Below are 15,939 nucleotides of genomic sequence, written 5' to 3' on the forward strand. Positions count from 1 at the left end.
TCCTGTACGTCTCATCTCCGGTTTTTCCTGCATCCACCGTGTGTGTGTGTGTGTCTCGTCGGTCGCGGGGTAGAACTGAGCAGCAGAGAGCCAACAGATTTAAAACGGCAGCAGCTTTCAAGCGACTTAAACATCGTTACAGTCTACATTGACGTTAAAATGTAAACAGGTTGGCAGGACGGTCTGAAATGTTTTGCACGGTCTTTCGCTGTATGTTTTGTCAATGCGCCACTTGTTTGAAAAGTACCTTCTCTTTTTCTTTACTTCGCCCTCAACAGCTTGTACATCCATAGCTACTGCTGACTCCGCGGCGGGCCTCTTAACACCGGGGATATGTCGCCACATTTTTTAACAGATAATTTTCCTTTCGTCTGTACCTCAGCTCAGCTAGCTAGTTACACGGCGTCCCGGACTAGCGCTGAAAACTAGCTACTCGACTATGCGTGGTCAAAGCCCCGGCTGTGAACGGTTTCATTTCCTGTAAGTTCTTCACAATAAAAGTCCTCCGTTATTTTCGTATTTGAATGTTTTTATTATGAAGCAGCAAAATCCGGAAATGTTAGGGATTCATTAGCAGTAACGTAACGTGATTCCTATAAGCATTGTGCATTGTTACTTAGCAACAGCATTCTTTGACAAAATCTGGTTGGTGTGTAACTTAGCTGCGTATAGAACATTTTCTCACGAGTAGTGCGTCATCTGATCGGCCTATCTGATCGGCCTTTATGGAGACCACCGATCAAACTATTTAAAGCCTTTATCGGCCGATAACGATCGGTTCCCGATCAATCGGAGCACCCTTATGCACAACAGTGTGACACAGCAGCACACGCAGGATCAAAACCTTACGTATGGGTTGATACACTATGTTAACAGTATAGAAGCAAAATATTTGTTCTGTTTTATGTTTTTGGTTCTATTTTTGTGCTTGTTTGAGGTTTCTGTGTGTGTGGCTTAAAATCCCTTGACAGATTACTGGCCCATGTGGCTTCAAGATGGTGTGTGGGCGTTGAGGCTTTAGAGTGATGTGTTACTTTGGCAGAACCTTTGTACTTTGCATGCTTACTCTGAACATGAAAAATTATATTGTGAATGCTTGAAGGGGCAGGGCAGGGATCAGAGGGCTCACAAAAAGGGGATAATGACTGGGTGAAGAAAGCAGGTAAATGTGCCAAACTTGATGACAATTCATTGGGATTATACACTGCAATCCTCCCAGACAAATCTGGTTGAAACGTTGTAGGGTGGGGTCAGGTCAAAACAGGCCACTATCTAATTTACATACCGAATCAACAAACTCACAGAATGGTCAGGGCTTGCTCCATTGCCATTCCAGCCCACAGGCCAGTAATCCCAGTATCCATTAGTTTTCTGTCTTCTGCCAAACCAACTACTACAGCAGATCATTGTCTCTGGTGAGCTCCAGCTAGCAGACAGGATGGAGGTGAATAATGTGGTCACTGGCAGACCCACTGAAACCACACACAACACAATGCACCACAGCTTTATGCTCTTAATTCAGGGATCTGACGTAAACATCTATTAATGGCAATGTTATTTTTTTCCTTTTTTCCCTTATATTTTATTGTCATTGCATGTTAAACACAACACAATTTGGTGTGGCAGCAATCCTTTTCACTTAGCTGCATATATACAGTAAATATATTAAAAAAGGAACTATATATATATATATATATATATATATATATATATATATATATATATATATATATATATAGTCAAAAGCTGTGTTTCCATTCACATATTTTATGCGCATTTTTATATATTGCATTAGAAAAGCTGTATGGAAACGGCAAAACATCCTTAATTGCGTAAAAAAGATTTTTCCCTCACTTGATGTGGTTTTTGCCTTCGTCCAAAACGAGTTGATGGGGATGAATAAGTTCTGACATAGCATAGTCCTGTGAGACAACATTTAACTCACAGGACTGATCAGTCCGCTGTCGGAGTCTTCTAAAATGTTCCCATAACGGAGGTTCGAGAGCATTAAACATGGTCAATGCTAACTGACATGAAAGAACAATTAAACCTTAAAGGAGAACTCCGGGCAATTTTTACGGCAATCTTGATAACTAATAAATATGCGAGACCTGTCAATAGAAAAAAAACAGGCCGAATCGGTGCTAGCAACACGGAGCTGCTGCAGCTAATGCCCAGTAAAACGGCAGTTTTGGGGGCATAACATAAAGAGTGCCTTTGTGCCTCTTAACAGACACAAAATGCAATTAAAATGTCTGTGCAACATGAACAGGGCCCTTACATGACAACAAGATGCGTTTTCAACTCAGACATTAAATTAAACATTAAAAAAAAAGACGTTTAAATTCACCTACCCTGTTAGCTGCTAGCTGCTGTCTGGGATGAGTGAGTGTGTTTAGCCAGGCTTCAGTAATAATCATCACGCAGCAGTTCCGTGTGTATTTGTATTTGTATATATATGCATATATCCATTTTGTGTGCGATCCATCTGGCGTTGGTGAGTAGGAGTCTTGGCAGTGGCGATCGGTGTGGTAGTTTCCTTAGCCGCTTAGTCCTTAGCTTGCAGGCCTGACCGGCGTCCTTGCTTCTGCTTCCTCCCCGCCTACCTCGCCTGCTACGGCCGACAACAATCCAATGAGCGCCCGCTGGTCTGGTGGATGTCCTCCAGAAGACCGTTCATGCCTTCGCAGCAAAAAATTTTAGTTTATTTCCCCCTCAAAAACAGGTAATTGAGCACTGTAGTGGTTATGACCATATCAGTGACTATGTAACTACATGGAAACGGACCAAACTATGTCTGTGCCTTGTACAGTAAAATAGCGTTACTGAAGGCTAGCTTTAGCTTGCGCTTGGAGCAGCTGCTTCATCTGCCTGTTACCCCGCTGTCTGTCTCGTTCTTTCCAACTCTTGTGAGGCTAGTTCTTCGTCTGTATACTCGGGTTCGAATAAATAAGGATGCCCATCAAACTCAAAAGGCTCTTCCGTGTGTTGTATATCTGCTATATTCTCCATAGTTACGTTACTCCAAGCTTCTTCCCTTTACAACTACTACAAGTTTTAAGTTTTACCTTTGAGGTGACAATTGTTTTGCTTGAGTTAGTGTTTTTTGTTTGATACTTGAGAAGTTTTGCTTGGAATTAAAGTCACAAAAATAATCCCATAAAGCACTGACTCAATGTTGACTTGATGAAAAAAGTAGGAAAAAATTACAATGCATTGTAATCTGTTTTGTTAAACTATATTGGATGGTCTCTTTCAGCCATGGGGATCAATTCTGAGGAACTGGAATTTCCTGGCAGTGACACACCCCGGCTACATGGCATTCCTAACCTATGATGAAGTCAAGGCCCGACTGCACAAGTACATGAACAAGCCTGGCAGGTATGGTAACTTAGTGTATATTTTAGGTGCCTAAAATTTTTGTTTCAAAGTGTTTCTTTACCATTACACATTAATGACTAATTGAGCAACAGCAGCAGTCATGTTGCATGCACTATCAGTGGTCAGTGTGCTGACTTTATGTTTGAACCCACAACAATAATATCAATAGGAACTCCATTATCCTAATTCAAAAGTACATTTATCTCTGTGTGGTCTTGTGAAGCCATTATGTGAATGCTCTAGCTCAGTTTTCTCAGACTCCTCCTCTGTCTGTCTGTGTGTGTGTGTGTGTGTGTGTGTGTGTGTGTGTGTGTGTGTGTGTGTGTGTGTGTGTGTGTGTGTGAAATTTGAGCCAGTCTCTCATAGACTGTCATCCTGTGTACTTCTCTCTCTCTCTCTCTCTCTCTCTCTCTCTCTCTCTCTCTACTTTTTACGGCTCTACTTTTTTTTACTATCATACACCTACACTCTTTTTCAACAATGTTACCCCTTTAATATACAAAGTATATTATGTCTTAATAGTTGAAAATAATTATATTATCTCTTTATCATATCATTATAATATTTTATCTTTTACTTCCCTCCTGAATTACTTGATTTCATTAATAGCCAGGTAGCAATGTCTGGAGTTCAACCTAGCTGCGTACCGTGTGCAGTGAATCTCGTCACAGGAGACACTCTTACATCAATCAAGTGATTTATAGTTTATATTTGCCTCCTTTTTTATTTTTATTTATTTTTTATTACAGAGTCTCACCCTGTCTCTTGGAGTAGCGAGCTCCCATCCTCTTTAACATGCTGTACGGAGTTACCATTTTACCGCAGCCTCCTCACACAGGCTTTGAACTAGTTGTCATAAGACCATAGATATTTTTATTACTTTTACCAGACAGACCACTCATTTTTGCTTTGTTTCTCTGATTGTCTTGTCACTAGGTAAATCCCATAATAGATAAATAATGTAAGTTGTACGTTGCCTTTAATGTTCACCTATATGTGATTTATCCCAGCGAAATCAAAGTCATCATCACCATTTTGTCTAAATAAGTAGTCTTTCTGGTCAAGGAAACAAAATGTATCTCACCTAGGTTTTTTTCAGTGGTCCTGTCTTGCTGTTTAACAAAAAAATTTATCCCGTCACCTTCTCCTCCCTTCCAGTGGGAACTGGTCTTTGTAAAAACAGCAATTCAAGTCGGAGGTCGTTGTTTAAGGAGTCACCAAATGACTCCCCCATGCATGGTGTTTCAGGCCCCGAAGCCTGGAAGGAGGGGAAGGATTTTGGGACCCTGCATTGAAGGACCAAGTTGTTAGAATAATTACATTATCAAAGGATAGACAGAACCACTGAATTTATATCAAAGTTCATTTTTACTTGTGAACATAACAAGGAGCCAGTTACAGTACTCACAGCAAGTACAGAAGTGACTAACGTAAGCCTCAAACAGTAGCTTATTTATGTGTGAAATACAATCATAATACAGAGTTGATGTCGTCAGTTGTTATCTTGTCAGAGTCAATGACGTCTCAATTATCTGGTCAGGGAGTCATGTTCTTTCCTCAGCATCACACCGTGCTCAGACAAGATAGCCAATGGTTCCATGTTATCTTGTGAGAGCGAGCAGTGTTTTGGTTTCTTAACAATATCCACACAACAGTTTAATTTAACAGAGAGTGAAAATAGTAATCAGTATAATATTATTCTATGCAAACAGTTTAATAATAACAAGAGAAAAAGTATGTAAATCAAAATTTTTCTAACAATGTTCAATGTCCCACTGTCTGGCTACTTGCATGTCCGAGTCCGACCAGAGCCTGACACAGTTAAAATCTAATTTTTTTCTCATACTAATGACACAGCTGTAGGAAGGCATTCAGAAATGTCAACAGATGAGCGCATCAGTGCACACGGGGCAACAAGCGCATGTTAATAAGCTGTTAAAATGTTCAATGTGTTAACCTTTCCTGCTTGCTTCGTTTCCGACCGTGATCAGAAAACCAGGAGAGACTCGTTACCTCGAGGGCCGACGTTATAAAATGAATAACGTCAGGGTTAAAATCCCGTTTCTGGTGAGCAAATGAATGAACTTGGCTTTCAGTCTGGGGTTTATTTCAGACACCGCACACACTGTGTACAAAACATAAACTTATTCCACCAACTCTGCTACGGTTGTATACAACACGTCTGCTTCCTCTTTCTCTATCTCTCTTCTGCCCACTTACCACACACACACACACACACACACACACACACACACACTGAGCTCTCTTAAAGGAGCTGCAGCACCATTTTACAACAAATGCCTTATTGCGCTGATGTGACCGAGCCCAACCCGAACCCGACCATAATTTCTAAATATCTGTCCGTATCTATGCCTTAGTACACATGTATGTTTCCCATAAACATAAATATATACTGATTTGATTACAGCAAAGACAACATCGGCAGTATTGACGGCAAAATAGGCTACAGAATATTTCGTTCTGTATCTGAAAATCGATAATTATTTATTATTATTTTATAATTACATTTATATCTGCATTTATGTCAAAACCTAGAGACTTTCAAACATCAAAATGTCATTTATTATATGTATTTGTGTCAAAATGACATATAAACAGCTTTTAATATTCTATTTTGCCTGGAAACGCTTCCAACATGCTTGCGTGTCGCGTTAGCCGGAGCTAATGAAAGCAAATTAGAAATGTGTCTGAAATGAAGAGAGCAATGTTAGTACCACATTTTGTGAATATTGAAGCAACTTTGTCCAAATTAAAGCGTAACTCTCACCAAAATGCAACCTAGGGTCTATTTGTGAATATACCCGAGTCAAACTTTCGTTTAAAAGCATAATTAGGACGTAAGCGCCACTTTTAAGATTTACCGTATTCTCGTTTTCGGTCAAATGGCCTTTTGAATGGCAGTGCTAGGGGCACTGGTATGATAGCATCAAAATCACTATTTTTAAAACACTAAGAAGGCTCGACACAACATGAAACCTTGCTCGAAGTATCACCAGGAGCTCTACACATGAACTCGAGCATTGAGAACATTGTGTACACAGAGTTTACTAAAAAGAAAGGTTTTGAACAACTCACTTTAGCTGTTATTTTTCCGGTCGCCGCCAACTTTGCCATTCAGTGTCGATCTCTGAATGCGAATGAACGGACTCATAGGAGGAAATGTCATTGTTATATGAGGCTCCTTTTTCAACTACAAGGTCAATATTGTTTTTAACTAAAACTGTGTTTACAGTGCTCATTTACATTTAAAAGGGTTGTAAATCTGGTTCTTCAAATTAATTGTAGCACACCATAGTCAACTTTATAAAATAGCGGCTAGGGAAAATGCTAAGTGGCTAGTGGTTTTGGAAAAGCCTGGTGAGCAAAAAAGCTAATGTCAAGCCCTGTACACACCTACAGTATTCTATTTTTTATACTTGTATATATAATAATCCTGTCTATTCTTACCTTTATTTGTTCAGCTTTGTCTTCATTGGTCTTAGCTGTATGTCTATTTCTGTTTTGAAGTACTGTCTCTGATTGGTCAGCTTTCCTGAGTCTCCGCATCAGTGCTCTGTTGTCGCTGCCTGTGTACAGTCGGTTGTAGGTGGAGACTGACTGCAACGGAGTACATAGCAAGACTTTATACTGTGAAAAATCACCAATAAATGCTCCTAAACCAAATATTACACAATCGGACATGTTCCAGCAGGAATGTGATCTGAAATTAGGGAGAAACTAACAACATCTGCAACCAAGATTGCAGGTTTCTCTGATGTTAGCAGGTACATGTGGCAGGGTATGTAATGTAAACACTGCAAAGCGTGCCTGCTGAGCAGCTCCTATGGCCTTGAGCTGAGCCACACATGCCCTGTGATTAGCAGGTCATGCGTGCCAGCATGGTAGAGCAGAGCAGAAAATGACAGGACAGGAAACGTGTGTGTGTGTGACTGTGTGTGACTGTGTGTAAGGGAGCGTGGTGTGTATGTATGAGTATGCCAATGTATAGAGAGCTTATCGCAGAGGAAATTATGCAAATATCATTGTTATTTTGTATTTATTTTGTATTTGTATTTATTTATTTATAAAGGACAACACACATTAATCAACATTTCTGTAAATGTGCCAGTGTTAGCCAGCCGGCTAATTTTCAACTATAGTCCTTCGGCCAGATGATTTTAGACCAGAGCAGCAAGAAGCAGCAAGATTGTAGTGCAGGTTAAACTACACAGACAGAAAATCAACGAGACATTAGTACAGATTAAACTACACAAGCAAGAGTCAACCATACACCATACAGACAGCTAAAACAACAGAAAAGCTTTCTCAGCTTGCCATGCAGAGCCACAGGAAGCATCAAAAACCCCAGCACAGCTACACATCTAAAATACAGGGCGAGTTAAACTTGATACCAGGCAAGATATCAACACATCAAACATGTTAGCAGCAGTTTATCAGTAATAACAACAATAATATAAAAGATACTGGTTTAAAAATGTTCACAACTCTGACTACGCAAGAGCCAGGCCTTGAGACTTTGTGTAAAATGATGGTAGGTGGTGCAGTTTCTTATTTCATTTGGTAAAGTGTTCCATCTATTAGAGGCTCTAACAGAAAAACACGATTGACTGAAGGAGCTGGACCTGTAAGGGCTTACACAGTCCCCTCTCAGAACAGACCGAGTAGTTCTATTGTTAGAAATTTTTTGTTTTATAAAATTATTGAGCGGTGGAGGAGCTTTGCCATTCAGGATTTTAAACATTAGGCAGATGTCATTGTATTTAATTAGATTTTCCCAACTAAGGATGCCATGTTTGTTAAGAATTTTACAATAATGATAAGTATTGTGTTTTCTGTCTAGCACTTTGAGGGCCTGTTTATACAATGAAAGAACAGGCTTAAGGGTTGTATTTTTTGCTTGCGTCCAGCTTGTCATACAATATAGTAGATGAGGGATAATCATTGAATCCAAATATAATTTTGCTGCTGAAGTTGTTAGGCAGCTTCTTATATATCTAAAATTGGCTATATTGTATTTAGTTATTTGGATTATTTTTTTCACTTGTTTTTTGAAAGACAAGTTGGAGTCAAGGATGATACCAAGATATTTGACATGAGAGACAACTTTAATATTCTCATCAGACACATAGATTTTGTGGTCACAATCTGCAGTAGAGTGTGTCTTAGAAAAAAACATACAAACAGTTTTCTTAGCATTTAGACACAGGTGAGAATCTTGAAGCCATGTGGTTACATTTTCCATTGCTAAATTTAGTTTACGAATTACTTCTTTTTTAGTTTTTGCATAGACGTATATTATAGTATCATCTGCATACATCTGAGCTTCACACCCTGTACAAATTGATGGTAAGTCATTTACGTATAAGCTAAACAACAGAGGTCCTAAGATAGAACCTTGGGGCACACCCATGTCATTGATCATAAAGGGTGATGTTTCATTACCCACTCTTGCACACTGAATCCCATCTGCAAGATAATACTTCATCCAGTTCAACACATTAGATGAAAAATTAAAATTGGCTAGTCTAGAAATAAGTATTTGGTGATTCACAGTATCAAATGCCTTTTTAAAATCCAGGAATATAGCCCCAACAACACCTCCTTTATCTAATTTAAGTTTAATGTTTTCCAGGAGGAAGCAATTTGCCGTCTCAGTGGAATGATTTACTCTAAAACCAAATTGCATAGGATGCAATGTGTAAGGGCTGGTGTTAAGATCTCATCTTATGAGTGGTCATTTGTTCAGCAACACATTTCTCTGCAATTTTTGAGACAACTGGTAAGATACTAATAGGCCTGTAGTTGCTCACATCAGTTGGGTCCCCTGTTTTATAAACTGGGACAACTATGGCTGACTTCCAATCTTTCGGAAATTTCCCTTCTGTAATTGAAGCATTTATTAACTTTGTTATTGGCTTAATTAAGGTATCTGTATGACTTTTTATAAACATGGCATCCAGTCCAAAAACATCCTTTGATTTGGAATTTTTAAGAGAGTTCAGAGTTGTTTTTACTACAGATTCAGAGACATCTGTTAGAGAAAAGACCAGTTGAAAGACCGGTTGAGAGACATCTATAGATGGTAAATCTTGGAGTGCAGGATAATTACAGTTTACTATTTCCTTAACAGAGTTCACAAAGTAAGAGTTAAGGAGAGTTGCTGTTTCTACAGCTCCTTTTACCAGGTAGCCGTTGTCCTTAATTTCTATCTGTTTTGTTATGTCATTAGGCAGCTTTCCAGTTAATTTTTTTAAATTGTTCCAGATCCCTTTGCTTCCCCTATCAGACTTACAAAGAAATTAGCTTTAGCCGCTCGGATGTCCTTTGTTACCTTATTTCTAAGTGAAGTGAAGATATGTCTATCAATCAATAATTTTGTGTTAAGAGATGTTCGCAGAGCAAGGTCGCTCTTCTTCATTAGTTTCCGTATTTCACCATTTATCCAGGGCAGAGTATATTTACCGTCACCTTTGACTTTACTTTTCTTGATAAATTGTTCTGTTATATTTTGAATTGTGGATAAAAACACATGGGTATCATCATCAACATTTGAGCCAGACAGTAGTTCATTCCAATTAATGTTCTTAATTGCGTTTTCATAATTCACTTTTTGGTATTCTAAATTGGCTGCACTTTGCGTTAGATGACATATAGGCTCGCTTTTTTGTGAGTTTTCTAACTAGGAGGATTAGGTTATGATCTGATAAACCTGTGATCATGTTGAATGATTTAATTACTCTATCTGGTTTATTGCTGAAAATTAAATCAATTTGTGTTCTGGATAATGGGGTTATCCTGGTTGGACCCTTCACTAACTGTCTGAGATCAAATTTATTTGTAATTTTTTCCAGTGCCTTTTTAACTGACTTATCATTCCAGTTTATGTTAAAATCATCCATTATAATTACTTCCTTATCTGAGCTGCATTCTCTTAGTATAGCATTTAATTTTTCAAAGAAAACAGATTTTGCAGAGGGTGGTCTATATACACCAATGAGAATAAAACACATCTGCGGTGACAGTGTTACGTCTAAACAAATACATTCTATGTCATTCTCAGCCGAGTAATGAATCTCTTTACATGATATTTGATCTTTAATATAAAACAACAAACCTCCACCTCGTCCCCCTACTCTATCTTTTCTAAAGGCATTATAGCCATGGATAGACAGGGCAGAAGATGGGGAGTTTTTATGAAGCCATGTCTCCGACAAACAAAGGAAATCTAAGTTAGAATCTGCAAGAAGATGTTTAATTTGTTCACTTTTTGGGACAATACTGCGAATATTCAGGTGCCCTCCAAGCAAACCTTTAGGTTTAGCAACAGGATCCCACAGTATTTTAGCACTGTTAACAGTTTGAAAGAAGTTCAATCTTCGTAGTTTCTTAATTGCTGGATTTAGTCCTGTGGCTTTTCGTAGCTGATTACTTGATTGAGTTATGCTACTGTCGCTAAGGACACTTGATGGAGTTATATTTGAACAGCCATTTAAAACTCTGGGATTGTTTTTAGTTGGCCAACAGTTACCTGATGAACCAGTTATGAACCAACACTAGATCAAACACACACAGCTGTGTGTGGGAGGGAAGTTATATATCAGGAGCCGCTACATATATCACGATACACAAAAAAATACTCAAACACACACACACACACACACACACACACACACACACACACACACACACACACACACACACACACACACACACTTCTATGCATGCACTTCAGATAAGCCAGATCTTACGTTGGTTAAAAGTCAAATTAGGATATATTGATCATATCTCAGTTATACAACACCAAACATGATTATCACACTGAAAGTGGTGATTACTGTAATGCATGTGGGACTGCATTTGTGATTGTTAAAGCATTTCATTATCATATATGCAGACAGGCAGACTTTCTGTCAATAGCAAAGCACTTCCCACCAGAGGCGATACACAGCTTATTAGCATCATTGAAACAGTCTGAAACTGTCAAACTTTCTTTTCCCACGTCTCTTTTGAGTCAAAGCCCAGTTGATTTAGCTTGGGGCCTTTGTTGCTGTTGAAGGTGGGATCATACTGTGGTCAAGGCTGGCTCTAAGACCAGTACTCATACTGAACTGCATTCATAATACCTCCTCCCTGTCTTTCTTTCACATCTTTTTCACATTCAGATTGTTCTTGTTCTGACCTGCTTTCTTTGTATTCAGCACAAGGAAACACCAAAAGTTTGAAAGAGGCAGCAGAAGCACCATTGTTTGTTGCAGTGTGGTTTTAAATACAAGTCAAAGGTAGAAAGTTCATATTTCACCATAAAACATAGTGTTTTGGTTATTGGCTGATTTCTCATTGGCTGAAGCGGATGAGTTGTAATGATCTCATTTGTTCTACCCTCTAGCGGTCACTCAGGTGTAACTGATTACATTAGGTCTTTGTAATTGAATCATGAGGCTATTTGAAAAGGCTATTTGCGTTAATTACAGGGATAACTGTTGTTGAAATTATCCCAAAGACTAAAGAAAATAAGACTAAAGAAAATGTCCTTCCTGAAATAAGGCAAATATTAAAGTTACAACAACTTACTTTTTCAAAGACTATTTAAAGAATGACTTTGCACCACAGACTGTATATAAAGATGGATGTCGAGGAAACGGGCATGGGCGTAGATTTTATCTAAAAGTTGGGGGGACAATAAACATAAAATTTCCCAAGAGCAATTTCTGAAGGGGACACAAATAATACAGCCAAAATTGTACTTATATATGATGGTAACTCTAGTAAGTAGGCTGGAAGGGCCTTTTATTTACTTTAAACATCGGATGAAGTGATTCTTTTCTCTAATACAGATGATGCAGAGTCATTAATAAATTAGTTTTTTATTATGATAACCAATGTATTTTTCCATGAGTCCGCTATGTTAGTGATTATAAAGTTACCTAGCTTGTTTAATAGCTTGTTGATTAGTAAGTCACCTTGTCCTCCGTTTTGGTGCACTGAAAAATCTTATGTCTGTTTTTCTTTTCTCTGGCCAACAACACAAAGCCATAGTTGTTTAAATCTGAGTTAGATTCATAGGTTCACCATGCGGTCATATTATAATTAATAAATTATCTTGTGTCCTCAACATAAAGATCAGATTTCGTCTGGGACAGAGAACGTCTCTTAATTAGATATTCAGTTGTAGCAAGCCCACTGATCTGCCACTTAACATCATATAGAGCAAACCCCAACACAACGTAGCCTAATATCAGTTCACATCGCTGTGTTGTAGTGGATAACTTTCTATCTAACAAGCTATTAAAAAAACTAGGTAACTTTATAAAAATAATTCTAAACTTAAAATGTGTTTTGTTGCCCCTGTTGCATTTGTATTGTTTTACGTCTTACACAATTATTTTAAGTATATATCACTATATTTACAATACATCATGGTTTTATTGATAATTTAAGGGAGGGGACAACCCTCAGATGGGGTACGTCCGGTCCCCCCTGTGATTTCTGCCTGGATACGGGTACTGCCATCTTGTAATTTTAGAGCCAGAGTCTGCGCAGTAGTGATCAGGCGATGCATCTGTGGTATCAAAGTCCCGCCCATACATCCGCCCAACCAATCGCAAGTCAATCAAAGCTGTCAATCATGACGTTTCACCCCACTTTTACAGCATCAAATAGCTAATAAAAAAACAAACTTATCTCAAGAATGAACACTTAACAAACATCAGCGTGATAAGAACTACCTAAAATGACAGAAACCATCTTTGGTAAAAATGTATTTGATGTGTACCTATTTAGATTTTTGGTTGAAGGCCTAGCCCTAACTATAAGCTTTATCAAAGAGGACAGTTTGAAGCTTATTCATAAATGTGGAGATGGTGCCTCCCAAACCAAAACTGGGAGCTGGTTCCAGAGGAGAGGAGCCTGGTAGCTGAAGGCTCTGGCTCCCATTCTATTCTTTTGAAGACTCTAGGAACCACAAGTAACTATGCATTCTGGAAGCACAGTGCTTTAGTGGGGCAATATAGTACTATGAGCTCTTTAAGATATGATGGTACCTGACCATAAAGAGCTTTGTAGGTCAGGAGAAGGATTTTAAATTAAATTCTGGATTTTACAGGGACCCAGTGCAGAGAAGCTAATACAGGAGAAATATGATCTCTATCCTAGTTCTTATCAGTACACGTGCTGCAGCATTCTAATCCTGATCAAAGACAATGCAAATATTCCTTACAGTGGTGCTGGAGACCATGGCAACACCATCCAGATTAGCTATATCTTTTGATAATAAGCCTTGGAGGTGTTTGGGGCCAAGTACAATAACTTCAGTTTTGTCTGAGTTTAACATTAAGAAATTGTAGGTCCTCTAGGTTTTTTTGTCATTAATGCATGTTTGAAGTTTAACTAACTGATTGGTTTCTTTTGGCTTGATCAATAGATATAATTGGGCATCATCTGCATAACAGTGAAAGTTTATAGTGTTTCCTAATAATATTGCCTAGAGGGAACATATATATAAAGTGAATCCAATTGGTCCAAGCACAGAGCCTTGTGGAACTCCATTGCTAACTTTAACGTTCATAGAGGGTTAGGGTTAACATGAAGTGTTGTGTATACTTATGATAAAACATTTTGAATCCCATTTAGACCTGATGTTTTTGCTTTTAAGTCTTTGAGAAGAGTGCCCTTTGCAAAGCGAAGACATTTTATTTCTATAGCACATTTTATTGCAGGTAAAGTCAATGTGCTTTACATTAAAATGCATACATCAAAAAATATCCAATCCACAAAAGTGTGACAGTGAGATATACAAGACACAAATAAGATCTTATCTTGATTATAATCATATAATGATATGATTCAGCTAAAAGTTAATAAACGTATGTTAATAATTTCCCCCTGGGATTATTAAAGTATTTCTGATTCTGATTCTGATCCTGATTAATTCATGACTAGTCAAAGTTCGATTAGGATGTTATAGTTTTTACATTTATTTAAAAACACAACTTTGAATTATACACAAGTTATATATTAGAATTTATATATTATAAGTGAAGTCTGTTATACACTATATATATACTGTTTTGTTTTGCAGCTTGTTAGTGTGAACCATGCACTCTGTCCTCTGTCCATCTCTAACAGTTACATCTTCAGACTGAGTTGTACACGACTGGGCCAGTGGGCCATCGGCTATGTGACCAATGATGGCAACATACTACAGACCATCCCCCACAACAAACCACTGTTCCAGGCCCTCATTGATGGCTACAGAGAGGGCTTGTATGTTACCTATCACGCACTCATATACACTTTCTGCCTCTCTAGCTCACTCTCTGTTTGTATATTGATCAGTTGTGCTAAACTCTCCACTGTGTACTGTCTCCGCTGTATTCAAATGAGTAATGATCAGCTGTGTCTCAATCACTCACATCTACTTAGCATAATCTTTAAATGTATCTCAGCAGACCAGAGTGGGGTGCCTCTGGAAGGCTCTTTTCTGGAAGCCACTTCCTAGATGAAACATATTTTTCTGTCTCAGATGGACAAGAGGATGTCTTTGAGCCTCAAGTATTTCTGTGTAGCCATCTGTTCCTATCATACCTGATAATCTAACAGGCCCCTAGACAAATCAAACATGCTTCCTTCCATTAAGTGTGTGGCACTTCACTTCCCTCAGCCATCAATCGCAGCTGCCTGATGCTGTTCAAGGTGTGCTGTGTCTTTGTCCACTGTAGCCGGAGAGTGGGGGGAGGAGGGGGAATGTTGTTTGAAGTGCCTCTGTTTTTGATCAAGCAGGGAGACCCATCAGTTCCCATCAGTCACTCTTTCAAAAGTCAATCATGGTTAAGCCCAGGCTTGTATCTCCTGAATCAATTTGAAAAATTGACTTTAATTGGAAAAGAGTTTCTGCTCAGTTCTGTTATAATAGCTGATGGCTTTGTTGTACTTTTTATTCCATGCAGAGAGAGATATTACTAACTCATATGTTTTAAATTTAACATCTGCTCATGACTGATATTTTTGTCAATAAGAAATCAGGATTAATTAATCTCTGGAAAGCACTTTGTAAAACTATTACTACAAGTGCTCATATTGCTGCTTATTGTTCTACTACTACTCATTGTAAGTCATTTTGTTTCATCTATTTGTGCACCCATAAATATGGAACATGTTTATGTGTATAAATATGGAATAGTTATGGGTTAATACCATAGATATAATATGTAAAATCAAAACCCTATTACTGCAGTTAGTGAAATGCATACTTGACGAACAAAACATGACTTTGATCAGAATATTTTTATTACATATCTTGTAACTTTTGTGTGTTATTTAATCCACAGCTACTTGTTCCCTGATGGTCGCAGCTACAATCCTGACCTCACTGGTTTATGTGAGCCAACGCCTCAAGATCACATCAAAGTGACACAAGTGGGTGTGTGTGTGTGGGTCTGAAAACATGCTTTATCTGGATAAGCAGAGTAATGTTCATGGTTCCCACTGAGACTAAGCTCGGCTTCCTTATGACATTTAAGTGTCACCGAATATGATGCA

At 38.3% G+C, this 15,939-nt stretch overlaps 1 protein-coding gene across 2 annotated transcripts in view; it reads left to right on the forward strand.

Annotated features, from left to right (window-relative positions):
• Nucleotides 1-15,939, forward strand: part of cblb (Cbl proto-oncogene B, E3 ubiquitin protein ligase) — a 104,936-nt gene that overhangs the window by 57,737 nt on the left and 31,260 nt on the right. For both annotated transcript variants that reach the window (XM_031311099.2, XM_031311100.2), the window contains exons 6-8: nt 3,260-3,381; nt 14,527-14,664; nt 15,729-15,816. In XM_031311099.2, the coding sequence (XP_031166959.1) occupies nt 3,260-3,381; nt 14,527-14,664; nt 15,729-15,816 (348 nt within the window). The remainder of the gene's footprint in view (nt 1-3,259; nt 3,382-14,526; nt 14,665-15,728; nt 15,817-15,939) is intronic.

Source organism: Sander lucioperca, chromosome 13, assembly GCF_008315115.2.
Source record: "Sander lucioperca isolate FBNREF2018 chromosome 13, SLUC_FBN_1.2, whole genome shotgun sequence".
In the NCBI taxonomy this organism is placed as follows: domain Eukaryota; kingdom Metazoa; phylum Chordata; class Actinopteri; order Perciformes; family Percidae; genus Sander; species Sander lucioperca.